This window comes from Ostrea edulis, chromosome 2, assembly GCF_947568905.1.
Source record: "Ostrea edulis chromosome 2, xbOstEdul1.1, whole genome shotgun sequence".
Classification (NCBI taxonomy): domain Eukaryota; kingdom Metazoa; phylum Mollusca; class Bivalvia; order Ostreida; family Ostreidae; genus Ostrea; species Ostrea edulis.
The window spans coordinates 79647490-79671333 of NC_079165.1; the positions used below are offsets into that span (position 1 = coordinate 79647490).

The 23844-nt window shown below is 39.6% G+C and overlaps 1 protein-coding gene across 1 annotated transcript in view; it reads right to left on the bottom strand.

The window, feature by feature from the left end:
* LOC125678628 (uncharacterized) overlaps positions 1-23844 on the bottom strand; it is a 103442-nt gene that overhangs the window by 29993 nt on the left and 49605 nt on the right. The window contains exons 53-90 of the mRNA XM_048917220.2: positions 23412-23687; positions 22994-23245; positions 22230-22532; positions 21413-21661; positions 20982-21203; positions 20385-20531; positions 19802-19917; positions 19346-19623; positions 17624-17715; positions 16465-16662; positions 15913-16269; positions 15595-15765; positions 14900-15182; positions 14347-14597; positions 13943-14080; positions 12657-12846; positions 12091-12272; positions 11686-11910; positions 11059-11396; positions 10593-10761; positions 10202-10363; positions 9340-9492; positions 8928-9107; positions 8400-8621; positions 7599-7943; positions 7172-7297; positions 6570-6867; positions 6214-6364; positions 5803-5980; positions 4846-4968; positions 4413-4629; positions 3264-3442; positions 2707-2886; positions 2188-2360; positions 1854-2031; positions 1248-1385; positions 733-888; positions 7-255 (exon numbers count right to left, since the gene is read on the bottom strand). Of these exons, the coding sequence (XP_048773177.2) occupies positions 7-255; positions 733-888; positions 1248-1385; positions 1854-2031; positions 2188-2360; positions 2707-2886; positions 3264-3442; positions 4413-4629; positions 4846-4968; positions 5803-5980; positions 6214-6364; positions 6570-6867; positions 7172-7297; positions 7599-7943; positions 8400-8621; positions 8928-9107; positions 9340-9492; positions 10202-10363; positions 10593-10761; positions 11059-11396; positions 11686-11910; positions 12091-12272; positions 12657-12846; positions 13943-14080; positions 14347-14597; positions 14900-15182; positions 15595-15765; positions 15913-16269; positions 16465-16662; positions 17624-17715; positions 19346-19623; positions 19802-19917; positions 20385-20531; positions 20982-21203; positions 21413-21661; positions 22230-22532; positions 22994-23245; positions 23412-23687 (7845 nt within the window). The remainder of the gene's footprint in view (positions 1-6; positions 256-732; positions 889-1247; positions 1386-1853; positions 2032-2187; positions 2361-2706; positions 2887-3263; positions 3443-4412; positions 4630-4845; positions 4969-5802; positions 5981-6213; positions 6365-6569; positions 6868-7171; positions 7298-7598; positions 7944-8399; positions 8622-8927; positions 9108-9339; positions 9493-10201; positions 10364-10592; positions 10762-11058; positions 11397-11685; positions 11911-12090; positions 12273-12656; positions 12847-13942; positions 14081-14346; positions 14598-14899; positions 15183-15594; positions 15766-15912; positions 16270-16464; positions 16663-17623; positions 17716-19345; positions 19624-19801; positions 19918-20384; positions 20532-20981; positions 21204-21412; positions 21662-22229; positions 22533-22993; positions 23246-23411; positions 23688-23844) is intronic.

Here is a 23844-nt window from a genome sequence, read left to right on the forward strand (position 1 = left end):
CGTTACCTTCTTTACAAGGTCCTGACACTGCTGTGAGGCCTTGTCCATTACAGTAATACCCCGGGGTACAGTTCCAGCAGTCAGAGGGCGCCACCAGTCCCGTGATGTTAGAGAAGGTCCCATTTGAGCATGGGTCTGGATTCTGTGTTCCCTCCCCACAGTAGTGACCGGCAGTACAGATGATCTCCGTGGCAATCTTGGACCCTGGTGGACAGTAGTATCCGGGCTGACATTTACCCACGACTGTCAGTAACCCTGTAAAGGAAGAAGACGACAATATTACATGTACATATACCTAGGAAAGACAGCAGATCCTACTCAAGATAATAATACCTTTTGTTATAGTGAGTGGAAGATTGAGATAACCTGTCAATTAACATTTCAAAAATGAAATGTACGTATGAAACAGAAAATACTGAGTCAGACGTTGAAGTCATTTGAAAAAGATATCATATGCATGCCAAAGTTGAAGCCTGTTAAAGATGTACAATCATTCCCGAGGTTAACATTGCAGACAAACAGATGTGCCAGAGACATTACAACCCTCTTCCCCCATTATTTGATCCAAAAGCATAAAAATCAGATCTGACACGCATTTTCAACTATGTGGTATGAATACATTTAATCTAGCACTGCTGCAATGCATAATTCATCTTAAAAGTCACAGCTAAGAGTGTTTAATTTCAGACTTCAAAATCTGGATTTTTCCACAACCAACAAAGATTTACTTACCTGTTTCGTTACAGAAGTACCCTCCTGTACAATTCAAACACTGGCTTTCCTCCTGTAACCCTGGGGTAGGGCTGTAACTTCCTTCGGGGCAGGGGATGGGATCAATTGTTCCCTCAGGACAGTAGTAAGCTGCTGGACATTGGTCAGCATAGGGTGCTACGTAAAAAGAAAATATATCAATGGTCAACATAAGGTCTTATGTGAAAGAAAATATAAACGCTCAACTAATTCTTATGATTTTGAAACAAAGACAACAGAATAATTTTTCCGTTTTTCAGCAGAAGAAAGTTTCTATTATAAAAGCAAACTCCCCTTGATCTGGCCCCAGGCACATTCTGCCCCAAGGTTTAAAATTATATGAGAGAAAAAAAAATTCCTTTTACAAAATCAAACCTATGTAGATATCTCCAAATTTATATTTCTTATAAACTTAAATTTCTCACAAGTGTATTCTTACCTTGTACAGGTTTATATTTCTTATAAACTTAATTCTCTCATGGTAAGTGTTATCTTACCTTGTGTAGGTGTTGTAGAATCTGCACCAGTCTTACAGTAATATCCTCCAGCACAGAGTCTTAGGGGCGTGGTCAATCCAGTGACATCACATGCCCACCCTCCCACACACGAGGAACACTCCGAGGAATTCGACAGACCTACAAAAACAGAGCAAAATAAGCGTGATTTATTGTGAAAAAGTCCGAATAGTCATACAGGTTTGTTTCCTTATTACAGAGTTTCCGTCTCAAGGAATGGAAAATGCTTCCTTGGATGTATAATATACCTGGATGCATGATGTAACTCAATGGAAAAAGGTTTCCTCTATGTTAAACAAATACTCGACCAATGCCATAAATCTGGTTATTTTTGCAGTAAATATTTTTTTTTTTTTTTTACAATTTTGTGGGTCTATAAATTTCCCAAAAATATTTTTTGTGAAAACAAAATCTCCTATGTTCACCTTTAATGAAGAAACTAATTTGCAAAATTTAAATACACAAAATTTAATCTAATGCAATTTGACCCAATTTCCCAAAAATAAATACCAAAATTTTCCAGATTTACAGTAGAGCTATCTAGACCCCATATCATTAACACCAGATCCATGTTTGTGTATGACATACCAGTTCTGTTGTTGAAGGTTCCCTTGGGACATGGGTACTGTTCAGCGTGCTCTGTTCCATTCGGACAGTAGAATCCCTCCGGACACACCGTGTTGGCATAGTTGTCCACGGGGCCATTAGTGGCATTGCAGAAGTAGCCCTCGGGGCAGGTCTTACATGATGACATCACAGGTTCATCCTATTATGTTACAATACATGTCTCTGTTATCACCCCAGTACATTGTAAAACAATACACAGTGTTAACAATGAGTTTATGAAAACCAGAAACTTCGGCCTTCATTCATGGAAGAATAATTAGAGGATTAACCCAGAACTAATGATTAAATTCCTTACCTGGTATGAGCCTGAGGGACAGGGCTCTGGGGCCGATTTCCCTCCCACACAGAAGTATCCAGGCTGACAGCTGTAATTGGCAGGTGTGGCCGAGACCTGACCGGCGGGGCAGTAGTATCCGGGGTCACAGGGACCTGTGACATCTGACAATCCCTCACTGCCGCAATACTTTCCTGTGAAATAAAACACAATACACAGGCGAGTCACCAATCCCTCCTGTCGTCTCTCATCCTTCAATTCTATGTAATGAATTTACTCCCCGTTATTTGTTCTGGGAGTCCCATTTAGAAAAATACATTTTTTGTCTGTAAGAAAATACAGAGAAGTGTGGTTGTCTTCCATGGGATCTGCAATGTTGTCGTAATGCTTTAAAATAAGTTAATCATATTCAATGAATAAAATGCTCTTGAGTGAAGGTTTAATGGTATTGTCAAATATGTTTGTACATGTACGTGTCAATCTCATGATCACGTAAATGTATTAAACGCCATTATATATCACCAATCTTGAATAACTTACCAAGTTTACAAATCTTGCAGGCTGATAAAACACTGCTAAGGATCATGTCCAGGTAATAGCCCATGGGGCATGGAATGGGGACCCCACTTCCTGTTGGACAGTAGTGGCCTAGGGGACATCCACCACCAGTGGTGCCATCTGGAGGCGTGGGCAGGATGGTGCTTCCATTACAGTAGTAGCCTGAAAACAGAATATTCTTTTGGTTTCTCCCATGACTCATTTTTATTACTGTCATTATTTTGTAATCAAAATATGCTTAAATTCACAAGCAATTTTTTTCTATGTCCTGCAACATGGATCTACATCAAATTGCTTAAGAATGTTTCATTGTTAACCTACAAGTATCAGAGCTTGTGACTTGCAGTTTGGAGTTGAACTGCATCAGAATCAAAACAGATTGTCCGAGTAATTATGTCAAAACAGACTGCCATAGCACAATACTGTGGAATCATTTTAATTTGTGGGGACCAATTTTTATTTCATTGTGACAGATAGTTCAGTATAAGCGAGTTCAAATATCAGTGGAGTACACTGTAATTATAATAAGTGTGCATTACCTTGTGAGCAGTTTCCAGTGGGTTCACTCAATCTCTCACTGAAGCAGTATTGTCCGCCCGGACATTCTATGGCCGCTGGACTTCCCTCGGGGCAATACTGACCCCTCAGACACTTTCCTCCCTGGGCAGGGTCGGTAGGCATGGGGCTGACCGAGCTTCCCGTACAGTAGTACCCAGCACTGAAACATACAAAAATTGTCAAGTTGACGAACTAAGATTACATAAAAAGTCTGCAATACACTCAAAATGCATACAAATGTACATGTACACAGAAAGCTTCCAGGTATCCATTATTTACATGCACTCACATTTTAACACTGACAGGTACAAACAAAAAACGTACAAAGCAGTATGGTCTGTTTTGTAAATGTTCATTTCACATTATGTAACATGTCCTTACAAAGTCTCTACAATTTTATAAATCAATTTTCCTCTTTCATTAAAGCTCATCTTAAAAAAAAATAAAAATAAAACTGCAGATCTGCAGTCAATGGCCGACATTTCCGTTGTCAGTAGTCTTATATTAAAAATTTTGTAAATTAATTATCAAACTACCATGTCTGAAATAATTCTCAAATTAGTACGTCTAAAATAGTTCTCAAATTACCACATCTAATGAACTGACATAATCCTTAAACTACCACCTCTGAAATAATCCTCAAACTATCACCTCTTTGATGAACAGAATCCTGTGGTCAAAACATGTCAACTAACAAAATTAGCTGTGAAAGAATTCTCACTGTGGTTATTTGTGTTGGCTTCTTGGCTAAACACTAAAGGAAGAATACTACACAAGAGAAATTATAAGAGATGAAATGTGAAGGATATGTACAATATTTTGAAATTGAAAACTTTCAAATTTACTTTATATAGTAAAAAAATGCAGTTTTAGTAGAAAGCAATTTGAATTTTTTTCATAAACTCAGCTGGGCTCTAACCTGTGATCTACAGATCTGCAGTCGATACTAACCCACTGAGCTAATCAGCTAGGTAATTAAATCAAAATGGAATAGATAAATATTGCTAAATATTTATATTTCCATTCATGTTTTAAAAGAAGTTGGCCATTATGACGAGGCAGTATATACCTCCTTAACACATTCTTGGAAGAAAATGGAAGCAATCGAATTAGCGAGTGGAGGCAAGTACCTGCAGTTGCCGGTGGGGCTGGATAACCCTGTGGTCTGACAGTACATTCCCGCAGTGCAACTTAGACAGGCGCTGGAGTTGGTCTGCATCTGGGCGGGGTTAAAGGTTCCTGCAGGGCAGGGATTCTCCGTGTCTGATTGGGTTCCAGCTGGGCAGTAATATCCCGAGGGGCAGGGCTTGTCACTGTAGTCGGTGGAATTGACAAGGCAGTAGTAACCTTCAAGGAAAAGACAACAGTAACTTACCCACAATCCTCCTACAGTTTTGATTTTAACTAATTTGCTTCCCCTAACAAGGATACTAACTTTGAAGCAAGGAAACACTATGCCTATATTTATTTAAGCTCCAGACATCCATCATTAAATTTTAATTGGATATTTCTATTAAACTCGGCCGTAACCATTGTGTTTGTTTGGATTAGCCGGTCCCTCACCTTCAGGACAAGTTTTACACACACTCTGTCCGATCTCGTTCTGGTATTTTCCCGCTGGACATTCCACTGGCAGCTCACTTCCCAGAGGGCAGTGGTATCCCATGGGACATATGTCTCCATAACCTGCACAAAAAACACACAGAAAGAGGTCAGCGATAACCTGCACAAAAAACACACAGAAAGAGGTCAGCGATAACCTGCACAAGAAACACACAGAAAGAGTTCAGCAATCATCCAGTTACTTTACTCAAACTGTATGTGTTAGATCCCAACAGCAAAAGAACCGGGGTGTTACCTGCTTGCAGGTATGTTCTCTGTTTAATATGTACACAGTACAATCTCTCCTGTGTATCCCCCTCCCCCAACAGATTACAGATGTTGTTCATAGTACAATTTTTACTCCTGCATCCCCCCACCTCTCCCAAATAAAATACATGTGTTACACACAGTACAATTTTTACCTGTGCCCCCCCCCCCCCCCCCCCCCCCCCCCCCCCCCCCCCCAGTAGATTACAGTTTTTGTTCACAGTACAATTTTTACCTGTGTGTCCCCCCAGTAGATAACAGTTTTTGTACAGTTTACAATTTTTACCTGTGTGACCCCCCCCCCCCCCCAGTAGATTACAGTTTTGTACACAGTACAATTTTTACCTGTGTGTCCTCCCAGTAGATTACAGTTTTTGTACACAGTATAATTTTTACCTGTGTGTCCTCACAGTAGATTACAGTTTTTGTACACAGTACAATTTTTACCTGTGTGTCCTCACAGTAGATTACAGTTTTTGTACACAGTACAATTTTTACCTGTGTGTCCTCCCAGTAGATTACAGTTTTTGTACACAGTATAATTTTTACCTGTGTGTCCTCCCAGTAGATTACAGTTTTTGTACACAGTATAATTTTTACCTGTGTGTCCTCACAGTAGATTACAGTTTTTGTACACAGTACAATTTTTACCTGTGTGTCCTCCCAGCAGATTACAGGTGTTGTTAGCTGTGGTGTTGGCAGCATTGTCAGGGTTAGATCGGTCAACTCCTGACTGACAGTAATATCCCGGGTCACATGGTCCAGTCACATTGGTGGCGCCCTCTACTGAGCAGTAATAGCCTCCGTCACAATCCTTACACTGGGTTACCTGTACAGGTATAACACGTATCAAGTTTAGTGCATCTCCTTTCTGAATGTTAAGCTGAATTGCTGAATCTGAAGATGCTTTTACTAACAGAGTAATAAAATCTTATATCAGTGAATTATACCATTTGGGAAAATATATTTGACATCTGCCAATCTAATTTCGTAAGGTCTTGGAGTACCAGTTTATTGTACAGTTGTTTTTCAAATATCAATTCAGACCAACGGTCAGTTTACCTGGAATAGATTGGTCTGTTGACTGTACGTTCCCTTGGGGCAGGGATTCCAGTCCATTCCCGTTCCACTTGGACAGTAGTAGCCGGCCGGACAGTCAAAATGTCCAGAAGTTGGGATGCCTGCTGTTACATTCTCTGGCAGGCAGTAAAATCTGAGAATGAGAGATGACACAAATGTTAGATGTTTTAACCATAACGCAGTTTGAACTGAACATTTGCCGACATTCATAAAGGAAAGGTTTTCACAAACTTATGTCCAAATAGCCAGTCTTTCCAAAATCAAGAAATATCCATTTCAACTCTCAGATTTCCACATTAAATATGACTTGTGGTCCACTTTTTGATTGATTATCTTACCCATTGGGACAGATGTTACATTGCCACTGTCCAGTCTGGTTGGTGAAATACCCAGGGGCACAGGACTTAGGCTGGTCACTACCCTCAGGACACACAAGTCCGATGGGACAGATGACCGCCATGCTGTTGGTGGAGCCTGTGGGACAGTAGTATCCCTGGGTACAGTTTCCTTCTTCTGTGGTCAGTCCTGCCTGTTGGCAGTAGTAACCGGCCGTACAATTGGTACACTCCCCAGAGGACATGAGGCGAGTTGTATTCGAGAAAGTGCCAGAGGGACAGTTGGTTGGTGTGTGTGTTCCTGAAATAGATCAACATGTATGTGTATGCAACAAGATACACACAGCATTCTGAAGATGGAATTATTCATATTTTTTATGGGGGGGGGGGGGGGGTTCAATTTTTGTAGGGTCAGTTTTGATGGATCAGAAATATGTACACTCATTTATCTAAAGTTTAAATAACTTTACAGAGCTTGGCTATAAATCAGTGGACAGGCAGGAAACATAAAAATTAACTGAAGCCACCATGACAGATATAGTTTTTTACTATTTTTCAATCAGTATTCTTTTAAATCTTGGGATTATCCTTGTAAACCATCTCACCTTCAATGCAGTATTTGCCAGCAGGACAGATGGCAGGAGCTATGTTGTCAGATCCTGTCACGCAATAGAAACCAGCAGAACACAACCCTACCGGGGCTGTAAGTCCTGTGATGTCACAGTACCAGCCTACAAAAAATAACAAGCAACGAATTAAAAATCAGTCTGACAATACCAGTCTACAAAAGATAACAGAGGAATTAAGTATCAGCCTGACAGTACCAGCCTACAGAAAATAACGGAGCATAAAAAGTCAGCCTAACAGTACCAGCCTACAGAAAATAACGGAGCATAAAAAGTCAGCCTCACAGTATCAGTTTATTGCAGGATCTAGAAATCTGTCTTCTGACACACAACTTAAATATGAAACAATGCAGTAAATTTTTACTCGAAATGAATAATCGGAATTAAAAACAAGTGCACGGTGTACCTTTGGTACACGGTGTGCAGTCTGTCATGTTCATCAGTCTCGTTGTATTGGAATAGGTTCCAGATGGGCATTTAGTGGGCTCAGTGGACTGCTCTGGACAGTAGTGACCAACTGGACACTCGTAAGCATCCGAGTTTTGCATGGGTGCTGCTGTCTGGGCACCTGTTCTGCAGTAGAACCCCGCTCCACATGGTAGGTAGGGATTAACGGTCGCTGAGGGGCAGTAGTAACCCCCCAGACAGGGGAAGCACTCCGACTCTGCCCTCAGTCCTGTGTCATTGTTGTAAGTGCCACTGGGACAGGGGAATTCGGTAGATACCTTGGTGCCATTTTGGCAGTAGTGACCTGGAAAACGAAGAGGGAAAATTTCAAATACGTGTACCTGCAGTTCTGACTGCTTCCGAAACATTTAAAGAAGTACATGTATTATTCCTATAGAATAAGACTACTCTAAATATATAAGTAAAAAAAAAAAAGATTATCAAAGCAGAGTTCAAGATTTACACAGTCACGTAAAGTATAGAATTACAGTATCAGTAGAATTTTTAGTGAGAATTTAATTTTGGCATTATTAGCGACAGTGTTCAATTTGTTAAATTGAATATGGCTAATATATCTTTCATATCTGAGGTAATAGCTATCTTTCTTGGAATTATAAAGTCACTAAAATTAGCTCTGGCTAAATATATATGCCCATAATTTTTGGACAAATTGCTAAATTTGTGCCTCACTAAAAATCCCACTTATACGGTGGTACATTTTAAGAACATCTGATATTCAAATTAAAATCGTATATCTCACCCTCAGGGCAGATGTAGACAGTGTAGTTAGTGATGGGCCCCACGGAGTTGTCACAATAGAAGCCCGCTGGGCACTCCTTGCATGTGGGCTGTCCGACTTCGTCCTGGTAGAATCCCGCACTACACAGTTGATAGGTGCTAGATCCCACTGGACACATGTATCCAGCTGGGCACTCATAGGCACTGGGGTTACGAACAGTCTGGCCGGCAGGACAGTAATATCCTACAAACAATATGGCAGATGTTTAGAATGATCTTTTGATAGAATAAAATCCCCTTATCTTTATATGCAAATCAGGACTTTTTCTTAAAATGATTACCACAAAAAATAGTATGTGACTGTGAATTGAATGATGTTTACTAAACATTACTTCTTCACAGAAAACAAGAAATATGACAATACTTTCAGCATACCAGCTCTCAAGACAGGCAATGCATAAACACATTCTGAATTATAAACCTGCATTAATGTACAAGCTACAACCCCACTAAAAAGGCAGTACAAGTACACAAGCTCCGAGTTACAGACCTGCATCGCATTGTCCGTCCACAGCACTAAGTCCGCTACCATTACAGTACGAGCCCGCCGTACATGCAATACAGTAAGAGAGGTTCTGGGCACTATAGCTGGGCTGGAAGTATCCTGGGGGGCAGGGCTCGGGGGTGAAACTTCCCTCTACACAGTAGTGACCTGGGGGGCATCTGTCTCCTGTTTCGATGAAGAATTTGTAATCATCAGTCAACATGTCTTAATCATTTTCTGCCATTTCAAACTATTAAACGTTATCAAATTGAAATATACATTCTATACATGTTTTCTAAACCTTTTTATTCAACAAATGTAATAAAATTTTAATGATAGGAGGATTCATAGTTGTGTTGAATTCAATTCTTGTAAACCACTAAATTCTTGACCTGATAATCAGTATGACTGTACTTACCGCCTGTACCCGTGGGTGTGGCAGTGGTGGAGTTGGTGGTGCAGTAGTAACCACTGGAACAATTACCCCGTGGAGTAGACATTGTGTTGGTGTCACAATACTGACCAGGGTCACATCCTGTGGGGGCGGAGCTTCCTCGTGGACAGTATTGGCCTGAAGGTCAAAAAAACAAATTAAGTTGAAACTTCATCCAGATATCACTTAATCTCCCCCAAATTCCGATAAGCTTTTACAATGTACCAATAAAATTCAAAATTATAAACCAGAAAAACTAAAAAAACATTTTATATCCTCACTTGCACATAATTTGTGTCTGATATTCACAAGTATTTGAAATACACATCATCAAAAGTGTTAACAATTTCTCAATTTCACTAAAATTTATATAAAATGCTTTCAAATAATCTAAAATGCAAATTCAGACAAAGTAAATTTTTGTGTCATTGAAGAGATAAATCTATGGTATAAATATGAATTTTTCCAAGCCTGCACTCCATGCTTTCTTTGAAAAAAAAAAACCCAGCATAAAAATAGCAATTTTTGATCAAAACACCAAACATGACTGCAAAACATCATGTTTATGATGTCATAATTCCAGTTTTAAATGTTTCATCAAACTGAGATAACAACTGAGTTATCGAAATAATATCATGAATTTTGATACTGATGGGAATAGTGAGACATTGTCATATACATGTATAGTCCTTTCAAAGACTGGTACCTATATTCACAAAAATTCTGCAACCACTCAATTCATTATAATCAACAATCTATATTATTGAATATTCATTAATTCTTTATATCTATTCATATCACGGGATGACTAAAGGTTCTGTAGTGACATAATCTCCTGCGGTCTTACCTGCCACACACATCCAACCCTCGGGTGCTGAGGGCTGGGCTAGATAGGACTGGAGTGTACAATACCAGCCCGGGTCACACTGGTCTGTGGGGGTACTGAGTCCAGGGAACCCACAGTAGTACCCCGGGTTACAGGAGGAACAAGCCGAGTCATTAGCCTGACCTGTACGAACAATATGACATTCAACAGAACACTCTTACATAGAAGAAGAAAATAGAAATTTACCAGGGCATCATCATTGAATTCTTAGACCCAAGATTATAAATGTCTGATGCAAAAGAAGCTATGTAGAGAAATCTGATTATTAAAGAGTATGCTATTTTCCGCTTTGAAGAAAACAGCTTCGCATTAGCATTGTAGAGTTTGATCAATGTAGCAGTTGACGTATCACCTGTGTGGTTGTTGAAGGTGCCCCTAGGACAGGGGTACTGAGTGTCGTATTGGGTTGAGGTGAGACAGTAGTGGCCCGAGGGACAGGGTTTGTCTGTGTAGGTGGTGCTGTTGGCGGTGCAGTAATATCCAGCGGGGCACGACGTACAGGTGGCCTGGTTTGACTGGTCCTGTACAATGGTAAGAAAAATTGGCAATCATGTCAAACAGCAAAATCATCTAGTAATCCACAACAGAGAAAATGATGAGATTTAAATAATTCTGAGAATATCATCAGCAATTACATGTAGCATTTCGAGTCAAAGATTTGCAATTCTAAGCCAGATATTCCAAGTATGGACAAAAGAGCATAGACTTCATGGGACCAAGACATAATAAAACCTCCAAAAAAAGACATCACATTCTACACCAACAACAGACACTTACTTTGACACTGTCATTTACAGGTGCGTAACATGTGTCCTCACCTGATATGTGCCTGCAGGACAGCCTTCAGGTATTACTGTAGCTCCTGGGCATTTGTATCCCTGGGGACATATCCCCCCAGTTCCTGTGTGGTTTCCTGTGGGAGTGGGCGTGTCGACTCCTTCCGTACAGTAATATCCAGGGCTGCAGTCCCCAGCTGGGGCAGTCAGGTTCGTCACATCACAGAATTTACCACCAGTGCACTGTTGGCAGGAACTGGCATCGGTCAGCCCCAGCTGGTCACTGTAAGTTCCTGCTGGACAAGCAGACTCGTTCCTCCCTGTGCCTGCCGGGCAGTAGAAACCTTGGGAACAGAGGCGATATCCTGAAGTTGAATTACCTGAAAGACAAAATATCATTTAGTATTACAGTAAAACACAGTTATGGGTGAACCTCCTGGGCCAGCAAAAAAGTTTGTTATAATTAAACTTCATTATATCCAATAAAATTTTCCTCATTTTCCTTTTATAGGGGAATAGATATCACTTTGAAATAAACATGTATTCGTTATAAGCATGTTCATTATAAGCATGTTCTATTGCACTCTGTTAGGTTTACTCTCAATACACACTTATCTTCAACTCTGTGCATTTGGACAAAATAATCATGATATTTTAGTGACTATTTACCTGCAATGACATCCTCTGGGACACAGTAGAAGCCGGCGGGACAGGTGAGACAGACGTCTTGCTGGGTCAGGTTGGTGTAAGTACCTGGTATACACGGAACAGGGGCCCCAGAGCCTGCTGGACAATGGAGACCAATAGGACAGGGTGTGGCCACGGGGTTAGGTATGTCATTTCCTCCTGGGCAGTAAAACCCAGGGTCACAGTCAGCCACATAGGTTGTCAGGCCTAAACAGAAATATAATAACCCAATAACGTTCATTGTTATAGTATGAGCTGTCTTTATAGTCCAATCTGAAGCTGGGAGCCATGTTATGAACTTGTCTAATTCCACACTACATGAAAATGTTTATACATTACCTGGAGTAGCTGCATGTATATTAACTTTAAACACTGTTAATCGCTTACCTGTGTCATTGCAGTATTTGCCAGCATCACAAGCAGTACATTGTGTTTCGTTGGCCAGCCCCTGGGTGTTGGAGTATGTTCCTCTGGGACAGGGAGTAGGGCTGCCTGAGCCCTGGGGACAGTAACTTCCTGCGGTACAGATGGCCTGCTGGGAGCTATTGGACTGGAGCTCACAGTAGTATCTTATGAAACGAAAATCAGTTAAGTTTGAACAACAGAAGTCAGGAAGGAAGGACACAGACTGCTCCTCGAACACATTGTGGACATACAGTCTGATACAGTGAAACCTGTCTAATCCGGTACCTGTCTAATCCGACATGCACTGGGAGACAAATGTTTTGTCAGAATACACAGTGTGTTGGAATAAACAGTGTATAAACAACGCAAAATATGAAATTAAGAATGAACATGCGGGTCAGAATGCCCAGTGAAATGGATTGTAAAAGTGTCGGAATAGAGTTTTTAATGTATTATCAGATTAGGCAGTTTTTACTGTATTATCGGATTAGACAGATTTTACTGTATTATCGGATTAGACAGTTTTCATTGTACTACATGATACTTACCCTGCATCACAGAGGCCACTGGGGGCTGTCATAGCCACCTGCTCACAGTAACTTCCTGCTGGGCACTTCACACAGTCCACCTCTCCCTGTAGCCCGGTGGAGTTGCTGTACATTCCTTTAGGGCAGGGGACTGGATTTGTGGTTCCCACTGGACAGTAGTAGCCCTCAGGACAAATGTTGGCATCCGATCCTAGTAACCAGTAAAATACATGTTCATATGTATTAGAATTCCATACCAATAATTTACCCTTTATTATACTACATGTAAACTGTATGTTCTATGGTCCTATTGTGTAAATTACACTCCATTACATGTGTAAACTACATTACTTTATATGAGTAAATTATGTTTCATGACGTCTAAACTACATTACTTTATATGAGTAAATTATGTTTCATGATGTCTAAACTACATTACTTTATATGAGTAAATTATATTTCATGACGTGTAAACTACATTGCTTTATAGGAGTATATTATGTTTCATGATGTGTAAACTACATTACTTTATATGAGTAAATTATGTTTCATGATGTGTAAACTACATTACTTTATATGAGTAAATTATGTTTCATGATGTCTAAACTACATTACTTAATATGTGTAAATTATGTTTCATGTCATGTTTTAAATCATGTTTCATCACAAGTAAATTACATCATATGACATTGTGTCAATTAAGTTTCCTTACATATTAATAAATCATGTTATTCTATATGACTGTGTAAATTAAACTCTAAAGCACAAGAAGTAAATCATGCTCCAAAAAATACATGTTAGCAATGTTTCTTGACGCTATGTGTAAAAAATCTTTAATGCTTATAAAACATGCTCCATGTAAATAATGTAAAATATGTCAATTATTCTGCCCTGCGGTACAATGTGTAAAATCCTCCTCTGAAGTACAGTGTATAACATGTCATGCTATATATTACAATTAAATTACATTCAATACAAAAATTCCCATCACAAACTTTTCTGTTAATAATAATAATAAATTCCTTTATTTAGACAGGATAGCACAATTAGTACAAATGACTAATTTACATTGTGGTCCTGTATAAAACATATTCACAGACAGATCAATGAGAGAATAGAAAAATAGATAACGTAATATAAAATATATACATAAAATATACACACGATATCACTTGGGAAAAAATAAACATATACATCATATCTATATATCACTTATTTGAGTAATATGCTTTTGATATGCTTTTAATGATTTTGATATCCCTCAAGTAAATACAACAATTCTCTGTGTTCTATGACAATGTCCCTACCTTGTACAGGAGTGGAGATGTTGGCGTACTGTTTACAAAAGAATCCCGAGTCGCACTCGCTCGTCGGAGTTACCATCCCTGGCGTCGGGCAGTAATAACCGCCGGAGCATGGCGAGCATTGACTCGTGTCACTGATTCCTGTCAAATAGAAAACAAGGATGATTTTATTTCAGAATCAAGAAAAAAAAAAAAAACTTCTCTTGTACTAACAAAACATGATGGAAATTCTATAAGCTCAGTTGCAGCATGAAATTAAAAATTCAATCATCTTAATCGTTACAGGAAAAACACCTCACTGACAGGATCATCCGATTGATATCGTAAACTGGAAAGATCATTGAATTGGAATGGTGTTGATATAAATATAGAAGGGTTCCCAGTTATCAAAATTCTATCAAACTAACCTGTCAAGTTGTTGAAGGTTCCGATGGGACAAGGGAATTCGTTGTTATATCGTGTTCCCGCCGGGCAGTAATAACCCATAGGACACACAGTGGTGGAATTGTCCAAAACTACAATGGACACAGTGTTGTCACAGAAATATCCAGCTGGACACACCTTACAGCTGCTCTGGGTTGTCTGGTCTTGGTATGTACCATTCTCACAGCGAACAGCTGAGTCCATACCCCCCGGGCAGTAGTGACCCACAGGACAACTGCAGAATAAATCAGTTTCAGTCAGTTTTAGAAATTCATACCTCTGTGTAAAATAATCTTGTCTGACAAATCAACTTTTACATTGTGCATTTTGGATTCATAAACATTATCTGATAACAACAGCAATTTCTTAAAATGGTAATACAGCTCTCTCCTCTACAGAACTGCAGTCCACATGACATATTTCATAAATTTTCACGCACGCACAAACACACATGTACACACACAAAACAAATGTAAAACACCCCAAAAAATTGGTAACACAAAAATGACATCTTAAAAATAATTCCTGACCACCTACTTGTAGGATGGAGGTGTGGCTGAACTTTGACCTTGAGGACAGTAATATCCTGCACTGCAGTTGCCGGCAGGAACCTCTTCTCCACTTCCTGGACAGTACATTCCGCCAGTGCAGTTTTTACAGTCTGACAGTTCATCTTGTCCGGTCACATCCAGGTAGTATCCCATGGGGCAAGGCTGATACAGGGCGATCCCAGAGGGGCAGTAGTTACCCACGGGGCAGAGGTTTCCTGTGGTGTTGTCTGTGGGGGTGGGGCTGTCAGCCTGAAGCACGCAGTAGTAACCTAAAGAAAAATGAATTTAAAAGTTTTCAGAGTGGTGAAAGAAGGATATCCCATCACAAAGAACACTTTGGGCCAGCAACACAAAGTCCATTTTGTTCAAGTGCTATGGGGAACAAGCTCGTGGAAATGCATTTATCTAGATTCTCTTTAATACTGTAAACCAACATTTATTCCACTGTGAGAAATTCTCATGAGATTCACAAGTTCCTCATCCATGCAAATATTTCTCACCATGAACCAGGTTTTTAATGTTTTTTGTACTTGTCCAGTTTATCACTGATAAATCACGAAATAAAGATGTCACAGGAGCTGGTTTACAGTCCTTGTTCATATAACATTTGAAGTACATTTTACGAATACCAACACAAAATATGGAACAGAAATGATGGTAATTCTCTTCTAACACACTAACCAGCTGTACAGTTTCCTGTGGGTAGACTGAGTCCTGTGGTTTGACAATAACTTCCTGGATCACATGGTGTGGGCTGGTATGAACCCTCTGGGCAGTAGTATCCGGTCTGGCACTGCCCACCCTCTGGGCTACTGGGCATTGCTGAACTGCTATTACTAGTACAGTAATATCCTGTACAACAGAAAAAAATACACGAACAGCACTTTTAGTTGTAAATCATTTTTTAAAAATGCATGCTTGACTGTATGTTGTTATTTCATTGTTCAACATCCCACCCCCCCTTATTCTGATTCTAAATAATCTAATCCAATTTATTACCTGGACTACATTTTCCTGTGGGGGCACCGAGGCCAGATGTGGCACAGTACTCTCCTCCTGGGCAGGGCAGACAGTCTGACACAGTTGTAGCCATGGTTAGATTGTAGAAGGTGCCGGCTGGACAAGGATACTGTGTGGCGGAGGTGGTTCCTGCTGGACAGTAATACCCGGGATCACAGGGAGTGGCCACGTAATTCTCCGCCCCCAAGAGACAGTAATAACCGGCCAGACACTGATGACAAGTTGCTAGACCAGTAATGTTACTGAAGGTTCCGGCACCACATGGGATGGGTGTGGTGGTGCCTGTGGGACAGTAGTGACTCACTGGACAAATTCCACCCACGCCTGTCTCGTTACCTGTGAGGGGCGGAAAATATATCTCCATCATGCATTCACTGCATTACAGTGTAAACAGTTGCCATACAATGTAAAAATACATTTTTAAGTCTATAATACGACAGTCTTCTCCTTTTAAATCAAACCAATAGTAACCATACAAAAATATCAATATTTCATATTAGATTAAGTTACAGAGAATCCTATGGTATTTACCTGCGGCAACACAAGCCCCTCCCACCAGGGTCCTGTTTCCACCAGTTGGATTGTTCCTGTCCACTCCGTACTCACAGTAGTACCCTGCCAGACACTGGCCCGTGGGGGAGGAAGCACCATACTGGTCACAGTACATACCTCCCGGACAAGCTTTGCACTGGCTCTCCTGGGACAGGCCGGTCTCATTGTTATATGTACCTAGTCAAAGGCAATCATAAACCTCAATTTCAACAAAATATTACGGTGACTGACCATCTAAAGTTTGTCCACATTATATGTATTTTTAAGTACAATATACTACAGTAAATATGGTGAAGTGCTGGGAACGAACAATTTTGATTCATAATATATGCATTTCATTATATCCAATGAGTTCATACACTGATATGTTTTAAAACTACTGGGAATGAATTCATTATAAGTGTGTTCACTGTAACCGTGTTTCACTGTAAGCATGAATTCATTATAAGTGCGTTCACTGTAACTCTGTTTTACTGTAAGCATGAATTCATTTTAAGTGTGTTCACTGTAACCGTGTTTTACTGTAAGTGTGAATTCATTATAAGTGTGTTCACTGTAACAGTGTTTTACTGCAAGTGTGAATTCATTATAAGTGTGTTCACTGTAACCATGTTTTACTGTAAGCATGAATTCATTATAAGTGTGTTCACTGTAACTGTGTTTTACGGTAAGTGTGAATTCATTATAAGTGTGTTCACTGTAACTGTGTTTTACGGTAAGTGTGAATTCATTATAAGGATGTTCACTGTAACTGTGTTTTACTGTAAGTGTGTATTCATTATAAGTGTGTTCACTGTAACTGTGTTTTACTGTAAGTGTGAATTCATTATAAGTGTGTTCACTGTAACCGTGTTTTACTGTTAGTGTGAATTCATTATAAGTGTGTTCACTGTAACCATGTTTTACTGTAACCATGAATTCATTATAAGTGTGTTCACTGTAACCATGTTTTACTGTAACCATGAATTCATTATAAGTGTGTTCACTGTAACTGTGTTTTACTGAAAGCATGAATTCATTATAAGTGTGTTCACTGTAACCGTATTTTACTGTAAGCATGAATTCATTATAAGTTTGTTCACTGTAACGGTGTTTTACTGTAGTTGACTATATAAAACTGGATTTTATTTAAAATTACCGATTGGACACTGTCTCCAGTCAAATCCTGTTCCTAGTGGACAGTAGTGACCCTCTGGACACAAAGCAATCAGGGTCCCCACCAAACAGTACCTGTGATTAAACAGTAGGTTTTCAACATATTTAGTGGTGGAAACACTGCTGTTATCATCAGAGCTTATACAGTGGAACCCCGTTATTACGTTTTCCATTTTGTCACGATAAAATAACGTAATACCGGGGGCAACGTAATAAACGTTCCCAGTGAAATCCGTTAAAATTATCATTTGGAAATTGTATATCGTCCGTTGGTACTCCGTGAAGGGGTGTGTGAATATATCTTTACTGTTTCTTTGTTTAAAAGAATATGATACTTTGTTTTATTTACATCTTATCTTTAATGTCCGTAATTCTTCATGTTCTTATCCCTTTTCTTTATTTCGGTGTAGGATACATAAGGATGTTTTGATAAACGTTGCTTTTTCTGCATTCGTTTGGACCGCCATTTTGTTCAACTTTAAAACAATGCGTTCATGTAAATTTCTCTCAATAACTCGTTCCGGTTCGTATTCAACATTCGTATTTAAAAAAATAACAAAACATCGTTTTTATTAAGTTCTCTAATTACACAATACACAACACAATAAAAAAAATCCCACCCCAAAAAAACAAAACTATAGACACAAAACGCACACGATACCCAACACTTACACACTTCTCACCAACGATAAACATGCACGGAGAACAATTTAAGCGCAATCCACATAAAAAAAAATATAATGATGCACGAAGATTTCATTTATAACGCTAAATGATGGCACTAAAATCACGTGCGCATCAGGGGATTTTAAAATATTCACCGAAGTAAATGCCGTGCACGAGTCGGCCGATAGATTGGTGTATGTATGGACGAGAGTTACGAACACCCAAGCTGCATGTCCAAACAACGAACAATTTTTTTTAATTGAACACCTTTAGTCACCTATGTCCAAGCAGTTACCCAAGCGGTTGTAACATTGCTACGATAAATCTTTCTTGTTTGGTACCAAAGCTGTCCGTGAATAGAGTTTTAATAGCGAAGGTAATCACACTATGCTGAACACGCAGGTGGTTGAAAAATTATTTCTTTGATTATCAAAATATGTAAAATGAAGTAAATTTAATAGAGTACAATTTCTAAATAAACATTATTTAATTGTTTATCACTGGCTTCTATACGGGGTATTTACCTGTATTGATGTCACTAGATCTATCGAAGCGTGATCAGTCGAGCGTCTCTAATCCCCAAACAGACCAGGAAATTTACGTGGTGACTGCCTCGGGCAATCAAGGTGTGAATGGCTTATTATTTTGAGAATCATTATTGAATAATTAGGGGTTTATTACGTTTTTGTCGGAATTTTTACAACGTAATACCGAGTCCCGGCATTTTAGGACAACGTAATAACGAGGTCTATTTTATATAGGTTTGTTAAGAAATGGTTTTGTGCTTTGAAATTCCAACGTAATATGCGGACTAACGTAATAAAGGGGGAACGTAATAACGGGGTTCCACTGTATAGGAATTATTCAAAGAAAGAATAAAAAAATATATAACAATTTCAGGTTAGCAATTAAATCAATGTAATACAAAGTTTGCCTTTAATGAAAGAACATTTTCCATAATATAGTATTTTTCTCTCAAAAATTCATAAAATTTGATGTTAAAAAAAAAAATAAAGGAATCTGTGAAAAATTTCCTCACCATCCATCTGGGCAGTCATAACACTGAGCAGCCATAGAATGGTTCATGTACGTTCCGTTGGCACATGGTATGGGCTGTGAAGAATTGATGGGACAATAGTGACCCACTGTGCAGGGATAATCCGCAGGACGGGAGGAGTTCTGTCCCCCTGGGCAATAATAACCAGCTTCACATGGCCCTGTGGTCATGTTCAAGCCCTCTGTCTCACAGTACTGACCCTCTGTACAGGGTGTACACTGGTCGGAGCTGTTTAGGCCGGTGTATGGATTAAATGTTCCCTGTAGTGCACAATTGATGTATGTACAAACAAATTATAATGCTAATCAGTTCATATTCAACAAAAAATTTTTTTTCTCCATTTAACAGATAACGTGGTACAAATTTTAATGAAAATGTTACATATTTTTTACAAGATTTACATGTATAATGGAGTTGTCGAAAAATTATTCAAAATACCTCTGAACATTTGAATGGTACAGCAGTTCCCAAGGGACAGAAGTGGCCAGCGGTACAGATGGTTTTCTGGATTGAGTCAGATCCTTCTTCACAATAGTAACCAGCAGCACACAGACCTACAAACAAAATCAAACGAAACTTGTAGACGATAAAAATCACGGCTGTCTATCCAGACAAAATCAAACGAAACTTGTAGACGATAAAAATCACGGCTGTCTATCCAGACAAAATCAAACGAAACTTGTAGACGATAAAAATCACTGCTGTCTATCCAGACAAAATCAAACGAAACTTGTAGACGATAAAAATCACTGCTGTCTATCCAGACAAAATCAAACGAAACTTGTAGACGATAAAAATCACGGCTGTCTATCCAGACAAAATCAAACGAAACTTGTAGACGATAAAAATCACGGCTGTCTATCCAGACAAAATCAAACGAAACTTGTAGACGATAAAAATCACGGCTGTCTATCCAGACAAAATCAAACGAAACTTGTAGACAATAAAAATCACCGCTGTCTATCCGACAGGTCATTTTGGTGGAACATAAAGCTGACTTTTTCATTTTCAGATAACAAACCTTCTGTTGCAGTGAGTCCTGGTGTGGTGCAGTATGATCCAGCCGTACACTGGGTACATTCGCTGACATTACGGAGACCCGTGGCAGCGCCGTAAGTCCCTGGGGGACAGGCTGTCGGACTGGCTGTTCCTTCAGTGCAGTAAGATCCTATAACAAACATGTGAATGAGATACATTAAGTAACGACTTATATTAACGGCGAGGAACAAAATAAACTTATGATCAAAATCTCATGATGAAAAAAATGTTTGGACAGCAAGTGCAAACTGAATTTCCATTTAGACAGAAAGAATTTATCTGGACACATGTATGTGATAAAGATTTGTGCTTGCAGAAAAATCTTTATAGGTTCATGACAATCACTGTAAATCACATTTTATTTGCGAGAACTTTATTTACGCACAGTCTAGTCATTGGCCAAATTTAACTCTCACACAAGGAAGACTTGAGTAATAAGTAATGATTCACGAAAATATGTCTCATGGAAAAAACTTGTGCCTCACGGATAAACACATCATTGTATCCACGCGAAAATCAGGTCTTGTGAAATAAAAGTGATCTGAAGTACTCTATAGCTATCTACATCCAGAAGTCCTACCTTGTGGACAGACATCAGCCTCTCCGGTTTGATTAGGAGTGGCTGTCCTGGCATTCATAAGACAATAATACCCAGCTTGACACAGTCCTGTTGGTGCATTCTGTCCCACAATTCCACAGTAATACCCTCCGGTACATGGGGTGCAGTCGGTGCTCTGGTTCAGACCAGTCAGATTGTTGAAGGTTCCCAGAGGGCAGGGCCATTGGTTACTGGCAGAAGTTCCTGTTTTGAATACATGGGATTACATAAGCTAATGATTCTCAGATAAATAAGATCTTGTACAATGAACAAAAATTCAGCTATACATTATCAAGCTAGCATTTTGAAAATACAATCTTTACATTAACATATAGGGTTTTAAATAATTACACATATCACTATGCCCTTTGTCAGTTTATGCAGATCAAACTAATGAACATTTATTGCTTTACCTGGAGGGCAATAGTAGCCCTCTGGACATTTAATTGTGTCGTTGATGAGGACCACGCCGTAGCTGTTGTCACAGTAGTATCCCCCGGGACAAAGCTCACAGGACGACTGACCCACATTCTCCTGGAACCACCCACTGGGACAGATCACGGGTGCCGCCGAGTGCTCTGGACAGTAGTGGCCCACACTACAGAGGCGGGGGCTGTCCGACATCTCACCCTGGGGACAATAGTACCCTGCACTACAATTACCTACAAACACAAACAACTTATCAATTTCAAAACCAACAAAAATGAGAAAAACACAATTGGGAAACATTCTGTGGGACTAAATTCCTTAAATGTCCCAATACAATAAATTCCTCTGATTATTTGTATATCATTAAAACCTATTTCTATGAAATCATCTCTGTGTGTCAAACAGTGAAGATAGGTTATAATTACGACTAACATTAAACAGAAATATTCATCCACTGGAGCCTTTTTTGCCAATATCTCTTGCTTACACACATAATGACGATATGGTCATTAACTTAACTCAGAAACATTTCTCATTTGTGAATAGTCTCCCCACTGACAAATAATAAAAGATAGCTTACATACATAGCAAGATTCATTATTGGCACTGTGGTAGAAGCACCACATACAATTATGAATTTGTGTATTTTGCCGTTCAATCAAGAACCTACTGTATACAGCACATGCATTCATTAAAAATCCTACAATTTGACATCAGGAATATTTCCCTAAATCAATACACAGCCTAAAAATTAAGAATAATCCTGTATGTTCTACATTGTACAAAGTCTAATGAATTTACCTGAGGTGGCCGTCAAGTTGTGTTCAGCACAATATTCTCCAAAGTCACAAGGTAGACAGTGCGAGGCCAAAGTGTTTCCCTGGGTTGCGCTGTAGGTCCCTGGGGAGCAAGGTGTGGGGTAGGCTGACCCTGCCAGGCAATAGAAGCCTGGGGGACACACATCACCTGTGGTACCATCTGTCGGGGTAGGAGTTATTGACATGGCGGTACAGTAGTACCCTGCCGAACAATTATCAGTGGGCGTGTCTAGTCCAGCAAATTGACAGTACTGACCTCCAGGGCAGGGGGTGGGGGCAGAGGAGCCTACAAACAATCAATCTAACTTAGTCTCACAATAAAATATACATGAATTACATGTACTGATCGTACTTGTGATCATTTTTTGGCATAATCAAGAGTGTCTACCACCTCAATCCAATTTTAGTGCAATTAAAGTTTGAAATATGTTGCTTCATAAGAATTTGTACCATATCATTTATGTCAAGAAAAATTACAATTGCCCAGCAAACTTTCATATACAGTTGAACTTCATTATCTTGAACACCAACATCTCAAATACCATGGATATGTTGAAGTAATTTGGAAGTTTGGAAGTCCCATCCACTTATTCTTAAGTATTTTACCCCTGATATCTTCAATCCTCGGATATGTCAAAGTTTATTCTCTGTCCCATCGAGTTCGAAATAGCGAGGTTTGACTGTATATTTCACATCAAATTCTTAAAACCAATAATAAAGTTTCAGTACGCATGTCACAGTACTGACCTTCTGGACAGTAGTATCCTGCACTGCACTGACCGCCATGTGTCGTGGTGTTAGGGCTATCTGCCCCACCTGTACAGTACCACCCAGCACTACAGTTACCAGTGTAGGCAGAGTTTGCATACCCAGCACAGTACTTCCCTATGGGACAGTCCAGACAGTCTGAGAGTTGTGTTCCTTTGGTAGTTGGGTTGTATGTCCCAGGAGGGCACCTGTTCTCAGTGTCGTAAGTTGTTCCATTTGGACAGTAGTGACCTAAATATTTAGAGAAATTACTTCAAATGTTGTAACATGAAAACTGCAACATTTTAAAACATTGTGAAGTTTAAAGTAACGACTAAAGTGAGCTGAGCTTTTCAAGTTTCCTGATATGTAATTTGAAACAGTGACATAATACCTACCACTGTTTACAATGACTTACCAACAGGACAGGGTGAGGACGTGAATCCTGTGGAGTTGGCCAGGCAGTAGTAGCCCTGGAGACAGGTCCAGCAAGTAGACTGACCCTCTGTGTCAGCGTATGTCCCTGCTGCACAGGGCACTGGACTGGGGGAACCCTCGGGACAGTAGTGACCCACGGGACACACCCCTCCCACTCCTGTAAAGTAGCTCTGATCTGGGCACGTGCAGTTGGCAGTGTTGGTGTCGTTACTGGCTCCTGGCTTTGGACGGTCCACTCCTGATGTGCAGTAGTAACCTAGAATGAAAATGAGACAAAATCTGAAATCTTCTCATACAGTGCGTCAGTCAGTAAATTCAGTCTTTCGAAGTCCTGTAATTTCATTATTTTTTGCTGAATACTGTGCAGTGAATTAGTTTTTTGGGGTGCTAATTTGGGCCTATTTTAATTGGCA